Here is a 21525-nt window from a genome sequence, read left to right on the forward strand (position 1 = left end):
GCTATGGGGAGTTTGTGTGCTAGTGCCCTCTGAATCCCCGCCTTCCACAGGTGATAAACCAGAGGCACGGATTCATTCCTTCTTCTCAGTATCGCTCTTCACCGAGCCCTTCACCTGCCCCTGAACAGGTGTTGTACTTAGTTTCCCTCTTTCAGGGAGCTATAGTTATAGTCAACTGTAAGTTCCCTTTGAATCGCTCATCTCTGTACAACAAGGACATTGTCAATAAGGACATTGTGGGCTACACTTGGGGCAGTGACATCCAAGCGATAAAACCTCACAAAACTGGATGGTGATGCACAATTCGCCGCAGCACAAATATCCCCTACAGACAACCCTTTAAACAATGCCCAAGACGCTGGCAGAGTGAGAGAGTACACTGTAAGGTAATTCCTGCCTTTTGCTAGATCAATAGCCTCCACCATCATTTTAGATTTCAGTGATTTAGCAGACACACTTATTACATTTTAATACTTTTTTCATACTGGTCCCGTGTGGGAAATCGAACCCACAATCCTGGTGCCATGCTCTACCAACTGAGCTACACAGGACATAAAACAGAATCCAGTGTGAGAGACACTCCTTAGAAAGTGCTCTCCCACAAGCCAGATTAGCAAAATAAACAAAACGTTTTTCACACAAACTGAGACCCCTGGTGCATAATGCTCTTACCGGACACAGGACATGGAACTGTTACTCCTCAGAAGAAAACAGAGGAGGTGAAAAGGGAAAAAACTCAAATCTATGCCTGTAGGACATAGTCGTGACCTTAGAGGTGAAGGCCACATTAGTACACAACACCAAGGGTGAACTGCATGCAGGAGCAGTGAACGGATAACGCACTGAGATCTCCAATGCGTTTAGCTGAGGCCAAAGCCACAAGCAGGACGGTCTTGTAGGAGAGGATCTTCAGATTCACAGACTCCATCGGTTAATAATAGCTTATGATTAAATGTTTAGGCTATACTGGGGTCTCAACACCATCATCATTATCATTATTCACATCATTCCAATTCATTCAAATCACTTTAATCAACTTTGGTATTGACATCAGTGAGAAGGCTTTCCAAGTGAGGACAGACACATGGGTAGGCCGACCAATAGAAAACATCTGAAAATGAAAATTATTATGAAATTCGGATCACAAAAATCCAATGTTTATTTAAATTCTGCCTTTTCCTATACATTTTAACAATCTAGTCAGTCAATTTAATATAAAACAACATCACAAAATCTATTTGGCCTATATCGTTGTATTTAGTTTCATTAGGATACAGAACATGTAGGCTATTTCAATAGAACAGAATACCATATTTTTTTTAATAGATTTAGCCAAGGTTCAACTTTAAGGCAAAGGCATCTTTTAAGACTATTTTGAAACTCACCTCATGTATCAGCCTGGTCTCATAGACTGAACGCAACACAGTAAATATAAATCCGGGACACTCATATTAGTGTGAGATGTTACGTTTGGTATGGTTACATAAGACAGAAGGTTACTTAAGGTAAAAAACGAAAGGAGGGTGATTGATTGGTGTAGAAGGGTGGGCGCATAACACAAACATTTAGTAACCCAAAGGTTGCGTGTTCAAGTCTCATCACAGCCAGCTTTAGCTAATTAGCAACTTTTCAACTACTTTGCAACTACTTAGCATATTACTTTACCTGACCTTAACTCTTTTAGCTAACCCTTTCCCTAACCATTAACCCTTTAACCTAACTCCTAACCGTAACCCGAACGAACCCCTGACCCTAACCCCTAGCCTAGCTAACATTAGCCACCTAGCTAACTTTAGCCACAACAAATTGAAATTCATAACATATCATACGAATTGTAATTCGTAACATATCATACGAATTGGATGATGGACATCCACAAATGAATACATACCATACAAAACGTAACATATCATACTAAATGAAGTGTCTCAAATTTACAGTACATACAGAATAATACGAAATGATGATTGTTGAAACAGGGTTGAAGTTCAATGTCTAATTTCACAGTTACAAGCGTATTATATTGATAGGCAAAAGACACTGCTATTAATACAAGGAAGTGTATTATGTCACACGATTTTGGACAAGTAAAATGTTATTAGAATGTATTAAAATGTTACATTCCCATGACGCCCAAAAGACGGTTCTAGTTTTAGGAGGTTTTGCTTAAATATAAAATGATAATCGGAAAACAACAAAGTATGCTGCTAACGAACAATAACTAGGCCCAATTGTTTAACTTTTAAACTATCCTCTTTGAACTGCTGGAACTGAATAAATGGGTTGGATGGATGTCTTCGATAGTCCAGCAATTGAATTGCAAGTTGTTCATATGCTAACAATCCAAATATTCTGCTTAAAAAGATATTGAACTGCTACCCTCAGTTTTCATCATTCTTAGAGGAGGTCAGAACAAGCAATGGAACCTGTATTTATCCTCTCTGTGGGTGGAAAAAATATCCTGCCGCAAATAACGACAGACCTCAAATGAGTCCTTCTGGAAGTTCACCGAATATGACATTTTCAAATGCCGAGGCCGCATAATCCTCACTGATGGGGTTATCTCCAAGTTATATGAGAATACAACCATATCCAGGATCCGAAAGGTGATGAATGGCCTGAAGGGGAGAAGTCTGATGACCCAGGAAGAACGACCAAGTTGTGGACAGTGGTACACATTGTTTGCCTGCATGTATTTGGGGAGAAATGCCCTCTCTGAAGAACATGAAGAAGTTGGTGCAGAGGCACCGACAGAAGAAAAAAACGGCACCCCCTGTACCTACATCCCTCTCCGAACTCATCATCCCTGACAGCTATAAGGCCTACAACAGAGAGCTGTTCCTCTAGCATATGACAGTGGACCCAGGCCAGACAGAATTCTGATCTTCACAACCACAAGCAACTTGGAATACCTGTGTGACTTAATGGACTAGTTTGCAGATGGACCATTCAAGACACACCCTTGTCTGTTCAGCCAGATGTACACCATTCATGGGTTGCAGGAGGGGAACATAGCTCCAACAATGTTCAAGTTGCTGCCCAATAAGACAGGTATGTATCAACAATTACTATTAATTGAGGCTTTATTGAGGTGTTCATAACAACAACAACAACAAAGAAGACAAAATGTAGGCATAAACATGCAGTTTAACATTATATATTTTATATTTTTAGGGAACATACGCTCTTGCATTTGTGGCGCTGAAGAACATGAGGCCTGACCTGAAACCAGACTGACTTTGAGCCTGCGTGTTTGAGCCGCGGTTCCACAGCCGGGGATGCCTATTTCACGTGAAACAGGTCATTAGTGACCCGTTACAGAAAGCTGGGCGTATGTCATTACTTCACAGGAGAGGCATTTGAACTGAGAAAAAAAACTATTTTCATCAAAATAAATGTTTTTGCAGAAATGCCTTCTTGAGCATATGAACTTTCATGTTCCTTAATAACAAACTCATATGTAATCTGTAAATATAAATAGAATGTGAAATCACAAACCTGTTAAACCATGATTAGTTGAGATAATGAGGGAGCTGGGACATTCACGAGAATGAGAGTCCATTCTGTCACTTAAACCTGCTCAGTCAAATGGCACATCCTGTTCAATGTTACCGCGAATATTTGAAAGATCCATTGGATTAACTCATATTTTCATCATGGACTACATGTAAAGTGTAGCTACTGCTTTCAATACCAGTGTTGTCCTGGACACAGCTCTGTCTTCTGTTTCTAAAGCAGTCTGGACTGGTTGAAGCCGAGTTATTTTGAAAGCGTTTCAGACAAGTCTGCTGTGAATCATCATAATCCATATACTATACCGGTAAGAGTCTACAGTTAAAATGCCAATATAGCTACATGTACATACGTTGGCTTATCTGAATCTAAAAGGTATTGTTAGCTGTTGTTAGTTATTGTTCATTGTTAGCCATATAGGTAAGTAGCCAGACAGTTGCGTTCAGGTACCGTTACCGCTTGTTTCGTCCTGCAACGAGCCACTGTTTAAAGATGGCTCGTTGCGAGACAAAGTAATGTTAAGACAGCTAGCTGAGCTGTCCATTTGCATTCTGCTGTTAATGTGATTGCTGATGTGCTAAGGCTTGCATGACGTGATGATAAGCTTTTTCATGCTTGCCAGTTAGTCATATTTAACTAGCTAGCTGTCGAAGATAGTCGCTAGGGTGCGAATGCTAATCGATTAGCAAGCTAATCAAACCTCATGTTATGTTACAGTGACACATGCTAAATTGGCTAGCTAGCCACAATGAAAATAAAGCTAAATAGCTATCTATTGGATTGTAGATTTTGAGGTCGGTTTTGTTGCTTGTTCAACTAGCTGGCTAGCTAGATAAATACTATTTACATTTAGCCAGTCGGTAACTATGAAGCTAAATGTTTGCTAAATCTAGCTTTTTTGTGTCTGCATTGCCATTGTTGGTCTGGAAGCAGGTTAAGTGTGTATAGGTCATTTCAGTACAGCTGTAGCAGTAAACAGGCAAATAAGCAATAGGACATTAATTAATTCATGTTTTAACTTATTTTTCTGGAATTTGTCTTTCAGCATAAACCTGCTCTCCGCCACCAGTACAAGGAGATGAAAAGGAGAGCCGCACACTCGGAGCTCAGATGCAATCATTATTAGAACCAACGTTTTGACAGCCAAGCTGTCTTCATCAGGGTATAATGACAAACTGCGGGTCACTAGTTTATATAGTTTGAAAGGAGACACACAGGTTTCTGTAATCATGGCCGGCTGCAGCTTGATTTCATTGGTCGATTTACAGATATAAATAGAACATATAAAAAAGAGGAATGGATTACATAGGATCGTAGATACAATTTGGCCACATACTGCAGGCCTACAAACATTATTTACGATGGGTAGCAAAACCACAATCACAACAAAAAATATTTGTATTGCTGGTATGCAAGGTTTTAATGTCTTGTCTATTTCTGCTTTTTGTCTGCTTTCCTCCTTTACAGCCTGGAGTTGTTGTAGCCAAGGAGCTTTCACTCAGATGGATCCAGGTTTCAGCTGCTGTGCAATGTTGAAGTCCTTCCTCCCAGAGATGTAAAAGCATTCCCCGGACGAGACACAACCCGGCAAACATAGATTTTTGAGAAGATCAGAACATTTGCAATGAAAAGGCCATATGGACATTTACATGTCCTGCTCTAAAGGCTAGATTCCTTTCTTCATATCATAACCTGAACCACAGTTACTCAGAGGATCTTATGAGTAACTTAGATATTGTTTTTACCTTGATTATACATCAATAGGGAATTTCATACAGTAAATGGTTTGGCTAATGGGGGTAACTTGGTGAGATAATGTTCAGAGAATCCATTTAGGTAATTTGGTGAAAGTATTCCTTCTCTAAATATACTGTATGTTCTTCAATGATTAATGTAGGTCAGGTGTGAAAATGACAGCAAAATGTTTGAATGCCTTTTTCTCCTAAATTGGATATTAGATTTTTCTACTTTTAAAACAGCATTACTTCCACGTTTCCTCCAACTAAAGTGTATGATATGCCCTTTTGAAGCTCTGTACAAAACACAATTTGAAATGTTTTAACATTTAGTAATCAACAACAACAACAAAAAATGGCAAAAATAAGAGAAAGCTACATGACAATGCAGTGCCATAAAAACAAGTTCACAAACTTTCCGCTGTGGTGAGGCAGATCCGCACCCGTGTTGAGACTGCCGGGGAGATGCGTCACCCAGAGTGAGGGAAAGTACTCACTGCTCCATAGCAGTAGGGAGCGAGCCAAGGAAAAGATGGGGCGAGACCACACCATCCCTGTCGGTTGATGTATGCCACGTTTTGGGATATAACTTGACCCATGGGGGTCCCCAGTGACAACAGCTGCGAGCCCTTCCGCCGTGCTAGAGCACGTAGACAGGACTGGGACACCCGTAGTGACCGGTTTAGGTGGCGCGATGTGTCCAAGTGAGTGTCTATTCATAATGTGTGTAACACCCCAATTGTCCAGGTAGTCCAATATCCTGAGCCCCAGACACCACTTCGGTGCCAAACTCTGCTCCACAACCTTTGTGAAAGTGCGAGGCGAGAGGGAAAGCCCAAACTTTCTGTGAGGGGAATATATGGCCATGAAAGTACACCTCCTTCAGGTCGATGGAGGTGAACCAATTGCCCCGGTGCACTGACTGTAACTAACAACTGGCTGTTCGTGAGCATTCTGAATTTGTAGACGCAGGTGTGCTTGTTTAGGACACACAGGTCTAAAAAGGGATGAAAAGTCCAAACCAGGAAATACCGGCTATACCAGCCATCTTGGGCCTCTGACATAGGAACCATTCGGTTTGCCTGCTTCTGGAGAAGGGAAGAAATCTCCTCTCTCAAAATGGGCACTGAGGCTTCAGGAGCAGTTGACATACTGACTTTAAATCCTTGGGGACGCACAATGAATTGTAGCCTGTACCCCAATGTCACTGTTTGCATAATCCAGGGCATCACTGTGCATCTAAGCCATTGGTCTTCAGACAGCGAGTCTCCCATAAAGTGCCATCTAAACGAGTTCAACCACGCCTTGTGGGCTCTGAGAATTTGGTTATTTTTCCATGCCTTTTTTAATTTCCACAACTCTCAACAAGAAATTGTCTGACTGTGTGGGAAACCAACTATTTTTATTAAGCTCACATATGGAGGACACAACCCTCTTGACACCCGTGAACACCGTGGAACTTGAGGTAGAAATCATGTGTTTAAGTGAAGATGTTTTAGAAGAAAAAGAAACGCACACCTATTAAGACGAGGTGCTGGCTAGCGGAGTAGAAAACATGAAAATAAAAATAAAAGCGAGCCGCACACTCTAGAAGCTCAAGATGCAAAAATGTAATTACCAATGTTTCGACAGGCAATCTGTCTTCATCAGGGTATGTGGCTGTCGAAACGTTGGTAATTCAATTTTCGCATCTGAGCTCCTACAGTGTGCGGCTCTCTTTTATTTTAAGTGAAGATGTTTGCCTGAAGCCCGGTCCACTCTGGGTTCGTGGGCTTCGGCTACCAGTGACGTACCCGATATACCGTGCCACTTAGGGATACTGTTGTCACAGCGAACATCTGAAGAGGGGAAGAGGGGACCAGTGGGAATACCCTTGCAACATCAGCTTGGCTGAATGTGGTTGGGCTCAGGTTGTCTTAAGCTCACTTCACAAAACGAGTTACTAATTAACACACAATGTGCAGAAGAATGAGCACGCCCTCCTTAAGTGGGACAGTTAAGTTGGAGTAAAGACGTTCCAATGTTTGTTTTTTAAAGAAAGGCATGAATTGTTCTGCTCAGCTCGAGGTGAAGAGCAGAAGAATTTAAGGAACGAATCCGGGACTTGGGTTTATCACCCAAGGGGTGGGGTGGGGCTTGCAATGAGGCACGGTGTTCATTGGCCTTGTCAGACGTGATTCAAATGTTCTTCAGTAGAGGGCGCTGGTGCGCGAACTTTCCCGAGCTGTGTTGTACCGAGTTGACCGACTGAAAGTTGAACTATCATTGAGGACTATGACCCTCCGATGAGCTCCACAACTAGTCATTCATATACCCTGGTTGTTTGGTTTGGAATCCCCACAGCTGTTAAGGTTTTTCCTCCAGAGAAAAAAAAAGATTTACCAGAGGCTCCCATAGTGCCAGGGAGCTGGGGACTCGAGCACACCGTGTAGTCTGTGCCTGGCAGAGGGTTCATAATGCAGCCTGAGTTGTTGTCTCACCGGAGCCCGCTGCTTCACGCCTGTAAGGCTTCTGGGGCTGCTAAATGTGGGAGTTATTTCCTTCAATGATTTATTAGGTTATCTCTACACCGTTGCCCTGGGATTTCAAGTGGGCTGCAGAGTGAAAAAATGAGAGGAGGCCTAAGCTTTATCATCCCAACACTCCTGTTCTGACTCGCTCACTTTGCAAGAATGCATATTCACATCACTACCCTAAAACACACATCAAAGCATTCCATTTTTTTTTTTTTGAGGTGTAGGTTATTCATTTAACAAATGATTGTCTTTTGTATTTCCATAACGCTGTTAGACTGTAGCAAACAAATTACACATACCGAAGGTGTTGCTTGGTCGGTTTCAAAGTGCAATTCCCTCATTGGTCACATGTCTGTGCTGTTATTTGGTCTAGACGGGCAGTGGATGCCATCAGAACATTTACAATGTCTGAGTGTCAACTTGTTCCCACATTTCTGTTGATTTGTGTGAGGGGTTTTATTGTCAGATTTTTATTGAAAATGCTTTGCTCACGGGTCAAAATCTTTAATATTTTGCATGATCGTAACATTACTCCCTGTATTCTGTAAGGATACCTTTTATAGTCACCCTATGTTTTTCAATGGACAATAAACAACGTAGCCTACCTTGACTGAACTTGACAGACAAAAAGAGCATTTCAGATGCTTCCCCTATTTAGCCTTAATCCATGTGGAAGAAACTAGGTCCATTTTCCACATGAGGTCAGTTTATGCCTACCCCTTTAGCTGATCAGTGAATTGGATTCCTCGGAACACATGCTTTTTTTGGTTTACTTGAATTTATTGAAGAGCTCTGTTATTACTCCATTTTCTATGTAGCCTATTGCTTCTGAACATCTTGCATCAGTACACAGTCATCTGTGTCCTGGCATAGGCTGCAAATGTAGTCATGGGAGACTATTTTACCACAATGATAAAGAAGTGCTTTGGAATTTGATTGCATCATTGTGTCTCTTGATGACATTTGTGTCTCTCCTCATGAATGATTTCATTGCCTGGGTGTGGGCCATTTTTTATTTACAGATGCCAAACTGCAAAAACGTGTCACTGCTTGACACCACAGGAAGTGATGGATTTTTCATGCCACTGCACCCATGTACTTAAACTGAGTCATCAGCCAATTATATGATAGTACTGAATCATCTCTCTAAGTAGAGGACTTTGCAACTCTGACCTGCAATTACTTTAATAGGTTAATATTTGCTTTTGACCTGCAATTACTTGAATAGGTTAATATAATTCTCTCATGAAATATACTATGTTTTACGGTCATTCAGATGGTATCAGCCATATTGTGTATGGGAAATCAATAACCGCAGTATCATTGGATAAGATGATAAGAACGTCCAAAGTACATCAATATGCTGCACACTATTTTGGATTACTGGAGCTTTTTGACTACACAGTGTCAAGGTGCCCGACTCACTGCTGAAAAATGTTACTATTGAAATACAACTGCTATCAACATTATCACCTTTATTGTAATTATATAGTAGCCAAAAGGCTTAGTATCTGTTACATGTTTTTCAAGTATGAGATCTTTGCTAAACCTATGAGAGACATTTGAATGTCTTTACAGGGCTGTGAATGTGAGGAAGCTATCAGGTCTGAGTGCTCTGATTATCAGTCTTCACACTTGATAGCCCATCTCCTCTACAATGAAAGGGGAAATGGCAGTAATGGTGAGAGAAATGCAATTTAGATGTGAGACAAGCTCTTGATAAACCACTTTCACTTGATAAACCACTTACAAAAGCCATGCCGTTTCACATGTCCACTTAGACTGAACATTGAAACATAACTGGCCCCCCATCTATTGATTTCCTCGTTCTTCTCAATATCATCTGGCTGTTGATAAGATTTACACCAGAAGACAGTCAGGGAAGACAGTCAGAGAAGTCCTCCTCTCCAGGATAGAGGGGGCATATGGTAGATCGCAGGTTTTCTTTCTATTTGTCCTATTAGTTAGAGCCTACCTTGGAGGGAGAACATGGAGATAGAACACAGTGGTGTACCTGCAGTAGAGCAAGTCTGTGATGCCAGTTTTGCCATGGACGAGCAACAATTAGATCAACAGAAGTGAGTTAAAAAAAATCTATATATATTTTTACTTTATATTATATTACTCTACTCCAGCGTGCTGATATGACTGAAGATACTGTAGCGTACAATGATTTGGACACTGCAATCATTTGTATGTAGTGCTATACATGAAATATGCATGTGTTATTGCTCTGTATGCAGGTTATTTTTTAAGCACATTTCTAGTGTATTTTCACACACTTAAGTTATCACAGTTAACAGATGGATGTATATTAGTTAAGTGTCTCCACAGTTGTAGCAATATTCAAGTAGGATAATGGAATTTTTTTTGCGTGTAAGCCAAGAGCACATGACTGTTTAGGTCTGCCTTAGAATATATTTGTTAGGTAGACAAAACAAGGACATTTGGAAAAAAGAAAAGGAGAGCCGCACACTCGGAGCTCAGATGCAATCATTTTTAGAACCAACGTTTTGACAGCCAAGCTGTCTTCATCAGGGTATAATGACAAACTGCCGGTCACTAGTTTATATAGTTTGAAAGGAGACACACAGGTTTCTGTAATCATGGCCGGCTGCGGCTTGATTTCATTGGTCGATTTACAGATATAAATAGAACATATAAAAAAGAGGAATGGATTACATATGATCGTAGATACAATTTGGCCACATACTGCAGGCCTACAAACATTATTTACAATGGATAGCAAAAACCACAATAATCACAAAAACCAAATGATTTTTTTAGCTTTGACAATTGAGCCAGTCATGCTTTAAAAAGGTTCCAGCTGCAGGTCTGTGCTAATTTCTAAGTGACACCCTGGGCTTTGTGACCTTACTGGCTTTCCATGGCCACATTGATTTTCCTCCCACATTACAGATAATTGCTGGGTGCTGTGAATCCTATCCTCCCAGAGCTGTAACAGGGAGGTGCTGTAGTGTGTAGAGAGCTGCTATCTGATATTGGGAAGATGATAGACCTTAATCTCATTGACTGTTGGGTTTCACTGTAAAAACTCCATTCTCTGCTAGGAGTAGAGAAACAGTTATACACACTATAGAGTGGAGTTGATGTGGTTATTATAGAGTTTGTTATGAAGTTAAATTGTATTTAATTAATTATGAACCTTGTTTTCAAAGAGGTTACTGTATCATGAAAATGAGATACCAAAAAATGGGCAACATAAAAGTTTTAAGTTTAGATTCAGAACCGAGAGGGAGTATTTTACACACTCATAACGATGTAACCTTTCTCTGACTTCCATGCAATATAGTATTTCCATATAGCTAATATCACTCATGAGAATAATGTCCAATTTTATGAAGAGTTCATTCTAATTGGTCAACATATAATGATACACTTTTCAAATTGTGAAACAAATCACACTATTGCTCCAATAAATTGAGTCCATAGGTTTTGTGAACACATTAGTCACCTTTAGGACAGTGTTTGGTGTCTCCCGGAGCTGCAGTTAATATATTAATAATTCTGCTGTTTTGCATGGTGTTACTGTCATCGTTTTATTCAAATCGCTGCATCCACTGTTTCTTCTGCTCCATAAAATCGGACAAAGACACTTTCCCCCGTTCTTAATATGTCACACACACAACTACTTTGATAAAACGAACTCACTGCGAGTGAATCACTTATTTGATGATTTGTAGACATTTTCAAGTCCGTCATGTACAGAGTAGTTATTTTAAGTGTAGTTGGTGACTATTGTACGGTTATTTTGTGGCTACTAGTGTACCATCCTTGTTATTTGTTTTATCATGTTATATATGCCTAAGAGTGTGGTTGATAAATCTGAAGTTTAGAACCTAGTGTGACAACCATGCCGGTCGGTATAGTATTTTGTAAGGAGGAAGGCAGCTCACTTCTAGAATTAGATGTTTTAGGCTACTTCCCACACACACTGGCATTTTATCAAACCTAAAACATGTATCGTCATTACTGTGGTGATGACCGTTGTGCATATTTACCCGAATCTTAATATTTAGGCTCGTGATGAATTAGATCAACAACAAACAAAAAAGATCGGTGGCGATGCCTCACTTGGAGTGGCCCCCATCCTTGGGCTAAATGGTGCGGTCTGGTCTGGTTTGTGTGTCATGGAAAAACAGGCCACTGTTGCATTGCACTGTGGCCCAGGGGCCAGTGGCAGTCCACATGACTGGATTGGTTCATGTCAAGTATTTATGTCACAGGGGGAAATACTTTTTCGACCTCGGCCTAGTCCATATGGTTATCCTCAACTTTATGGTAATGAGAAAAGGGTGTGTTGGAGTGCGATACATCGGACGTGTAGAATTTCCAAAAGATAATTGTATTGGGGATTACTAGCCTGTACTTAGTCATTCATACAGTAACTGTTCTCATGGACCACTGTCCAAAACCTACAAGACATCATATCTGTTATGTCATTTCATTTAATTCAGTTGCAGCAAGGCAACACACATGTGCTTCATTTCATAACTAATGGAAGACTGTGTATGCCATTCACGCATGAGAGAATCTGCTCAGGGTAATCCAGCATGAACTATCATAATGCTGTAACGCTGCAGCTTTAAGGGAGAATTCTGCCTTAACAATCCCATAATCAGAGCACGAGATAATACAACAGAAATTACTCATTAATTGAATAGTCTGGGGCTAGAATTTACTGTAAGCTACAGTACATGATTAATGCATATTATTTGCAAAGCCTTGTTTTGGACAGGTGCTTGAGTGATGGCTAGTAAGGCCATTTGATTTCATAGTGTGACGTTCAAAATTGGTGCTGGTATCTATAGGCCTGAAAATATATTTTTGTCTCATCTGCTGCTCAAATGGTTAGGGAAAGTTACATGTGTTGTACAGTAGTGTTCCACAAACAGCCCACTGCTTCGATGTCCTGCATCATCGTTGTCACCATTGTGCAGCTAGGTGAAGGGGAAGGAAGAAGCAGGTGAAATCCTGACTTCCAATAGGTTTTTCTATTTTTTTTTGTGCCCATTTTCTTAGCGAAGCATCAGTAGTGCACCAGCACAGCCACTTATCGGTTCCTAGCTGTTCACGATTGATCCCTCTTTGCTTTCTGATGCAGTGGCCCGGAATGTGATGTTATTTCATTACTGAGGCAGAAGAGACGAGCTGGGTCCCAGCCCTGGGGGCATCTCTCTCTCCCTGACTTGGACAGGACAACAGTACGTGATAACAGCTGAATGGTTCATGCAGGCTAGCTCAGTCAGTTGCCTATGGTAACTCCTGCTGGAGCGTGGAATAGACAGAGACTCTGGACTCTGGAGAAAGGAGTGAAGGAGTGAACATCCAGTAGAACTGGTGAAAGGGTCAGTTCGGAGAGAGAGAGAGAGGAGGAGAGGAGAGGAGAGGAAACGAGGGCTGTTTCAAGGCCTGTCTTTAGCTATGGACCCAAATATGGACCCAGAAGACAATGAACTTGGAGTTTTCACCGTCATTCAGTGAGTAGATAATTCAAGTCCTAGTACGCAGTTATGTAGTTTACTTTTGTAATGAACTTGGTGAATATTGGTTTGATTACATAACATTTTTATAATTTGGAATTTTAAAACATCAGTGTTAGTAATCAATGAATGCTGTATAGGATTCATTTCAGGATTGTGGATTAACCATAAATCCACTTCTGGTTGAAGTTATTTGCATTAAATGTCACATCAAAGTTGTAAGTCTTTTTAGTCTACAAATGCCCATGTTTAATGTAACAACTGAGGATAAGATGTATATTGTATACATGTCATTTCTCTCTAAACAGTGATTAGATTGGACTATGTGTGGATGCTGGGTATTTGTTTGGCGATGACACAGTAATTGGCCATGTGATGATTGTACTTTCCACTGATGTTCTGTAAATAGCTTGTATTGACAGATGGAACCTCCAAAACCCAAACACGCTTTACCCAGCATAGGATGGAATAATATTGGTCTGTGCCTCAAAGTTTTTGGGGAATTTTGGTTTATCCCTCTTTGAAGAATTCCACTGTACTGTAAATAATGTAATTGCCATACGTACTGTACTATGTGACTTTATCTTGGATTAGCAGGGTGTTGACCTCTTTTAACGTGAGCTTCGAACTTCTTAAGGTGTTTTACTAAAACTGATCAACTGAATCAAAATCCATTTTGACTTATTCTGTGATCTCAGCCAGGTTTCACTCTACTTCTAATTCCAATTAGTCACACTGGTGAATATTCATGGAACATGCCATTAAAATGTTGAGCTTCCTGCTTACACTGTTTAATTCAGTGAATAAATCCCCAGTGGCATGGGGATAATGAGGATGGCACAACTAGATCACAGACACACAAACAGATTGGCTAGGTTAAAGCACCGATGTGGCACACATATAGGCAGGCAGGCAGGCAGCCAGCCAGGAAGGCAGATGAAAGCGCACACGCATACGCAGAATAAGATGGACAGGGGGGCAGGGTGGTGTTAGTGGTCCATGTCAGAGTGCAGCTTGCTGTGACGGTTGCTGACACGTACATCTGGTTGAGGGCCAGGGTCCAGGTGAGGGCGAGAGGGCAGTCTACCACCACTGACAGATTAACCTTGTACTGTATCTCTGCTGTGGGCTCCAACAAACTAACATACTCAACATCACTGAGAAAACGCACCATGTACAAACAACCTATACTGTATATTTCCCTTCACAGTCTGATGCAGTATCGGTCTGAAATGTATATTTTGATATCTTGAATGGGAGGATATAAGTCTGAGTATGTGCTGCTGTCCTTAAATCACACTAAACACTAAACTCCCGAAAGTGATTACTCCATAGCCTTCTGCTTATAGGTCTTTTAGCTTCCTTTGCGAGCAACTTGAGTTAAAGGTACAATACAGACATTTTTATCTCAATATCAAGTCATTTCTGGGTAACAACAATTTATTGTGATTGTTTCAATTAAAATTATACAAAATAAACAATAGCTTCTTAGCAGAGAGCAATTCCTCAAGCAATAATTTTGCAAGGACTATTCTGGGACTACTCTACTCTGGGAGTGGTTTGATTTGGAAAGTTAGCTGTTATTGACAGAGAGGTTTGGAGCTCTCTTTCTTATTGGTCTATTAACTAATTTACTGCATGAATGCCAAACCTCCCTCCCACCAAAACAGGCTGAAATTTCAGGCGGTCTTTTCAAACAGCTCTGACACTAAAAGGGCATTATCATAGTTTTAACAATTTTACAGTATTATTTCAACCTCATAGTGTGGAGATGCATATAAAACACAGGGAAATCACGTTTTTGACTGCACTGGGCCTTTAAACTCTGGACTTGCAGAATTTAGCTAACCGCGGGTGAAATCAGCTGTTTTTCAAACAAGCTCAGTGATAGAGGCAGCTATGTTAGGAATCAGAGGGTGAGCTTTGATTGGTTCAAGGCCCGGGCCACAGTTTCCTTAGATGTCCTTCCTGTCTGACCTTAATATCCTCTGCCACTCCCGCTGGCCTCTAGGCAAGGCAGCGGCCCAAATGGACAAACAGCCCAGAATACGCCGAGTCTCTCTTTCTCCACCACAGCCATGGGACGAGCAGACTGTCAGATATTTTCCACTCACTGATCTGATCTGGGTGTACTAGATGCCTTGGCTGTTTGGCAGTTAGGAGCATTGGGCCACTAACTGAAAGGTTGCTGGATCGAAATCCCTAACCGACAAGGTAAAATCTGTCGTCCTGCCCTTGAGCAAGGCAATTAACCCTAATTGCTTCATGGTCACCGTCAATAATGGCTAATCCCCTGGCTCTGACTCCACTCTTGACGATGTCTCAGGGGGAATGAAATACAGGTTACCCACTAGTACAGGTTACCCACTTGTACATACAAGGACTATATAAGCACACCCTAATTAAATAATAATGCAATTATTACTATACATGATCTGCAACATATATGTTCATATTTTGTAAGATGGTTATACTGTACCTCTATATTTCAGGCTGAGCCTCTTATGTGTGTGATGCTGAGCTTTACAGGTTGCTAGATTCTATTGACCAACCGTATGCAGATGGAGACAATATTTCCCCGTTTCCTTAATGGCTACTGATGAAGTTACAAAGTTGCAGAGAGTCAGCATTCCTGAGGCTCAAGGTCTCTACATGGTCAGTGGGGCATCAGGGATGTCTGAGTCTGACTGATCAACCACGCTTCTGCCTCACTGCCTTAAAGAGAGCAGCCAAATCATGAATCTGAATAGAGTGGGAATGACAAGTTGCTTTATTGCACGGCTCACCAACAAAGGCACTCTAAGTCACTCTCTAGACGCTAACAAGCTGTGGCGTTTTAATATAGAATGGTTGCTGTGTGTCTGCAGGGAAATGGCTACAGATCATTGTTTTAAATGCCTTAGCTTGAGTATCCTAATATTATACTAAGAAATGTAAAACTCATTGTGTGTGTGATGATCACAGGAGAGAGAGTGTCTGAATAGATTGCCTTTATTACCGAGGAGAGAAGACCATTTTATCAGGATGTCGGAGACAAGATGAGGCAGTATCAAACCCCATATATCACAGACACCTTAACGATATAAATTGCCTCTTGGTGCTTTTTGACAGAGAGACCTGGTCTGTAGACTCTGATTAATGAGGGGCGATTCTTCCTCAATTGGATAATAGACATTTGCTAATCTATCATTTGCATGTGAGACTGTAGAGTGGGCTGGCACTGGGGCATTTTGAGTGTGTTTGCAGGTGGCATTAGTTATGAAATAGGCTACATTCCTTTATATATTTCCTTTGTTAATATCCTCACATTCATCAACATGATTCCACAGACCATATTGAAAATGGCTTTGAAAAGCAATGCCTTTACGTGATGTAAAATATGTCTTTCAGTCTAGCAATATGAAACATAGGAAACATTCAAACTCAAAATGTGAAAAAACAGCTTCTGAATAATTCAATGGCTATGAATCATAGGAGCGCCTCAGCCCTCCTCCCATCCCCGATCTTATCTGATCTTAAAAAAAAAAAAAAAAATTGTACATAATGTTTCTTATTACTTAAAAGAGCTTCTGGACATCAGAACAGCAATCACTAACCTCAATTTAGACGAAGACTTCTACTTTAATGAGTCTTCGACGCAGGACATATTGCTCACTCCGGACCAGGCTCTATTCCCTCACACTCGGAAGAGAAAAAAGCCATAATATCCTATGCTTCTCGGAGTCACGGCTGAACAAGGACATGGATAATATACAGTTAGCTGTATACAGAGCCACAGGTGACACAATCTCTATTGCACTGCACACTGCCCTTTCACACCGGAACAAAAGGAACACCTAAATGAGAATGCTGTTCATTGACGACAGCTCAGTATTCAACTCCACAGTGCCCTCTAAGCTCATCACCAAGCTAAGGACCCTGGGATTGAACACCTCCCTCTGTAACTGGATCCTGGACTTCCTGACGGGCCGCCTCCAGGTGGTGAGGGAAGGTAACAACACATCTGACAACACTGGGTACCCCTCAGGGGTGTGTACTTAGTCCCCTCCAGTACTCCCTGTTTACCCACAACTGCGTGGCAGCACACGACTCCAACACGATCATTAAATTTGCCGACGACACAACGGTGGAACAGCTTGTAGGGAGGAGGTCAAAGATCTGGCACTGTGGTGCCAGGACAACAACCTCTCCCTCAATGTGGGCAATACAAAGGTTCTTATCGTGGACTATAGGAAATGGAGGACCAAAAATGATTTTTTAGTGGTTTGTATCACTTGTTTCACAACATGCCTACCACTTTGAAGATGCTAAATATTTTTTATTGTGAAACAAACAAGAAATAATACACAAAAAAATAGATAACATAAGAGTGCATAAATAGACAGCTAACTATTCAGCTCCTTCAAGTTGGATGGGTTCCGCTGGTGTACAGCAATCTTTAAGTCTGGGATTTGACTAGGCCATTCCAAGATATTTAAATGTTTCCCCATAAACCACTCAAGTGTTGTTTTATCAGTATGCTTAGGGTCAAATCAAATCAAATCAAATTTTATTTGTCACTTACACATGGTTAGCAGATGTTAATGCGAGTGTTGCGAAATTCTTGTGCTTCTAGTTCCGACAATGCAGTAATAACGAACAAGTAAACTAACTAACAATTCCAAAAAACTACTGTCTTATACACAGTGTAAGGGGATAAAGAATATGTACATAAGGATATATGAATGAGTGATGGTACAGAGCAGCATAGGCAAGATACAGTAGATGATATCGAGTACAGTATATACATATGAGATGAGTATGTAAACCAAGTGGCATAGTTAAAGTGGCTAGTGATACATGTATTACATAAGGATGCAGTCGATGATATAGAGTACAGTATCTACGTATGCAATATGAGATGAATAATGTAGGGTAAGTAACATTATATAAGGTAGCATTGTTTAAAGTGGCTAGTGATATATTTACATCATTTCCCATCAATTCCCATTATTAAAGTGGCTGGAGTAGAGTCAGTGTCATTGACAGTGTGTTGGCAGTAGCCACTCAATGTTAGTGGTGGCTGTTTAACAGTCTGATGGCCTTGAGATTGAAGCTGTTTTTCAGTCTCTCGGTCCCAGCTTTGATGCACCTGTACTGACCTCGCCTTCTGGATGACAGCGGGGTGAACAGGCAGTGGCTCGGGTGGTTGATGTCCTTGATGATCTTTATGGCCTTCCTGTAGCATCGGGTGGTGTAGGTGTCCTGGAGGGCAGGTAGTTTGCCCCCGGTGATGCGTTGTGCAGACCTCACTACCCTCTGGAGAGCCTTACGGTTGAGGGCGGTGCAGTTGCCATACCAGGCGGTGATACAGCCCGCCAGGATGCTCTCGATTGTGCATCTGTAGAAGTTTGTGAGTGCTTTTGGTGACAAGCCAAATTTCTTCAGCCTCCTGAGGTTGAAGAGGCGCTGCTGCGCCTTCCTCATGATGCTGTCTGTGTGAGTGGACCAATTCAGTTTGTCTGTGATGTGTATGCCGAGGAACTTAAAACTTGCTACCCTCTCCACTACTGTTCCATCGATGTGGATGGGGGTGTTCCCTCTGCTGTTTCCTGAAGTCCACAATCATCTCCTTAGTTTTGTTGACGTTGAGTGTGAGGTTATTTTCCTGACACCACACTCCGAGGGCCCTCACCTCCTCCCTGTAGGCCGTCTCGTCGTTGTTGGTAATCAAGCCTACCACTGTTGTGTCGTCCGCAAACTTGATGATTGAGTTGGAGGCGTGCGTGGCCACGCAGTCGTGGGTGAACAGGGAGTACAGGAGAGGGCTCAGAACGCACCCTTGTGGGGCCCCAGTGTTGAGGATCAGCGGGGAGGAGATGTTGTTGCCTACCCTCACCACCTGGGGCGGCCCGTCAGGAAGTCCAGTACCCAGTTGCACAGGGCGGGGTCGAGACCCAGGGTCTCGAGCTTGATGACGAGCTTGGAGGGTACTATGGTGTTGAATGCCGAGCTGTAGTCGATGAACAGCATTCTCACATAGGTATTCCTCTTGTCCAGATGGGTTAGGGCAGTGTGCAGTGTGGTTGAGATTGCATCGTCTGTGGACCTATTTGGGCGGTAAGCAAATTGGAGTGGGTCTAGGGTGTCAGGTAGGGTGGAGGTGATATGGTCCTTGACTAGTCTCTCAAAGCACTTCATGATGACGGATGTGAGTGCTACGGGCGGTAGTCATTTAGCTCAGTTACCTTAGCTTTCTTGGGAACAGGAACAATGGTGGCCCTCTTGAAGCATGTGGGAACAGCAGACTGGTATAGGGATTGATTGAATATGTCCGTAAACACACCGGCCAGCTGGTCTGCGCATGCTCTGAGGGCGCGGCTGGGGATGCCGTCTGGGCCTGCAGCCTTGCGAGGGTTAACACGTTTAAATGTCTTACTCACTTCGGCTGCAGTGAAGGAGAGACCGCATGTTTTCGTTGCAGGCTGTGTCAGTGGCACTGTATTGTCCTCAAAGCGGGCAAAAAGTTATTTAGTCTGCCTGGGAGCAAGACATCCTGGTCCGTGACTGGGCTGGGTTTCTTCCTGTAGTCCGTGATTGACTGTAGACCCTGCCACATGCCTCTTGTGTCTGAGCCGTTGAATTGAGATTCTACTTTGTCTCTGTACTGGCGCTTAGCTTGTTTGATAGCCTTGCGGAGGGAATAGCTGCACTGTTTGTATTCAGTCATGTTACCAGACACCTTGCCCTGATTAAAAGCAGTGGTTCGCGCCTTCAGTTTCACACGAATGCTGCCATCAATCCACGGTTTCTGGTTAGGGAATGTTTTAATCGTTGCTATGGGAACGACATCTTCAACGCACGTTCTAATGAACTCGCACACCGAATCAGCGTATTCGTCAATGTTGTTGTCTGACGCAATACGAAACATCTCCCAGTCCACGTGATGGAAGCAGTCTTGGAGTGTGGAGTCAGCTTGGTCAGACCAGCGTTGGACAGACCTCAGCGTGGGAGCTCCTTGTTTTAGTTTCTGTCTGTAGGCAGGGATCAACAAAATGGAGTCGTGGTCAGCTTTTCCGAAAGGGGGCGGGGCAGTGCCTTATATGCGTCGCGGAAGTTAGAGTAACAATGATCCAGGGTCTTTCCACCCCTGGTTGCGCAATCGATATGCTGATAAAATTTAGGGAGTCTTGTTTTCAGATTAGCCTTGTTAAAATCCCCAGCTACAATGAATGCAGCCTCCGGATAAATCGTTTCCAGTTTGCAGAGAGTTAAATAAAGTTCGTTCAGAGCCATCGATGTGTCTGCTTGGGGGGATATACGGCTGTGATTATAATCGAAGAGAATTCCCTTGGTAGATAATGCGGTCTACATTTGATTGTGAGGAATTCTAAATCAGGTGAACAGAAGGATTTGAGTTCCTGTATGTTTCTTTCATCACACCATGTCACGTTGGTCATAAGGCATACGCCCCCGCCCCTCTTCTTACCAGAAAGATGTTTGTTTCTGTCGGCGCGATGCGTGGAGAAACCCGCTGGCTGCACCGCTTCGGATAGCGTCTCTCCAGTTAGCCATGTTTCCGTGAAGCTGGAAGGTGAACCTCCATCCCAGTCTCAAATCTCTGGAAGACAAACAGGTTTCCCTCAAGAATTTCCCTGTATTTAGCGCCATCCATCATTCCTTCAATTCTGACCTGTTTCCCAGTCCCTGCCAATGAAAAACATCCCCACAGCATGATGCTGCCACCACCATGCTTCACTGTGAGGATGGTGTTCTCGGGGTGTAGAGAGGTGTTTGGTTCGCGCCAGACAGTGTGTTCCTTGATGGCCAAAAAGCTCCATTTTAGTCTCATCTGAGCAGAGTACCTTCCATGGTTGGGGAGTCTACCACATGCCTTTTGGTGAACACCAAACATTTTTTCTTAATTTTTTTCTTGAAGCAATGGCTTTTTTTTTCTGGCCACTCTTCCGTAAAGCCCAGCTCTGTGGAGTATACGGCTTAAAGTGGTCCTATGGACAGATACTCCAATCTCAGCTGTAGAGCTTTGCAGCTCCTTCAGGGTTATCTTTGGTCTCTTTGTTGCCTCTCTGATTAATGCCCTCCTTGCCTGGTCCGTGAGTTTTGGTGGGCGGCCCTCTCTTGGCAGGTTTGCTGATGTGGTTTGAGATGTGGTTATGTGAGCTGGTGTCGAGGGTGAATGGTGGAGACCTTAGCTATACAACCACTGAAGAAAAATGACAGGGTCCTTTTCCCATCTCTGCCTGCAGCTAGTCCTTC

The 21525-nt window shown here is 42.3% G+C and overlaps 1 protein-coding gene across 2 annotated transcripts in view; it reads left to right on the forward strand.

Moving 5' to 3' along the window:
* Positions 1-13039: 13039 nt before the first annotated feature.
* Positions 13040-21525, forward strand: part of LOC112225285 (FERM and PDZ domain-containing protein 4-like) — a 52735-nt gene continuing 44249 nt past the window's right edge. For both annotated transcript variants that reach the window (XM_024389079.1, XM_024389082.2), the window contains exon 1: positions 13040-13266. In XM_024389079.1, coding sequence (XP_024244847.1) covers positions 13211-13266 — 56 coding nt within the window. In that variant the 5' untranslated portion in view covers positions 13040-13210. The remainder of the gene's footprint in view (positions 13267-21525) is intronic.

This window comes from Oncorhynchus tshawytscha, linkage group LG26, assembly GCF_018296145.1.
Source record: "Oncorhynchus tshawytscha isolate Ot180627B linkage group LG26, Otsh_v2.0, whole genome shotgun sequence".
Lineage (NCBI taxonomy): Eukaryota > Metazoa > Chordata > Actinopteri > Salmoniformes > Salmonidae > Oncorhynchus > Oncorhynchus tshawytscha.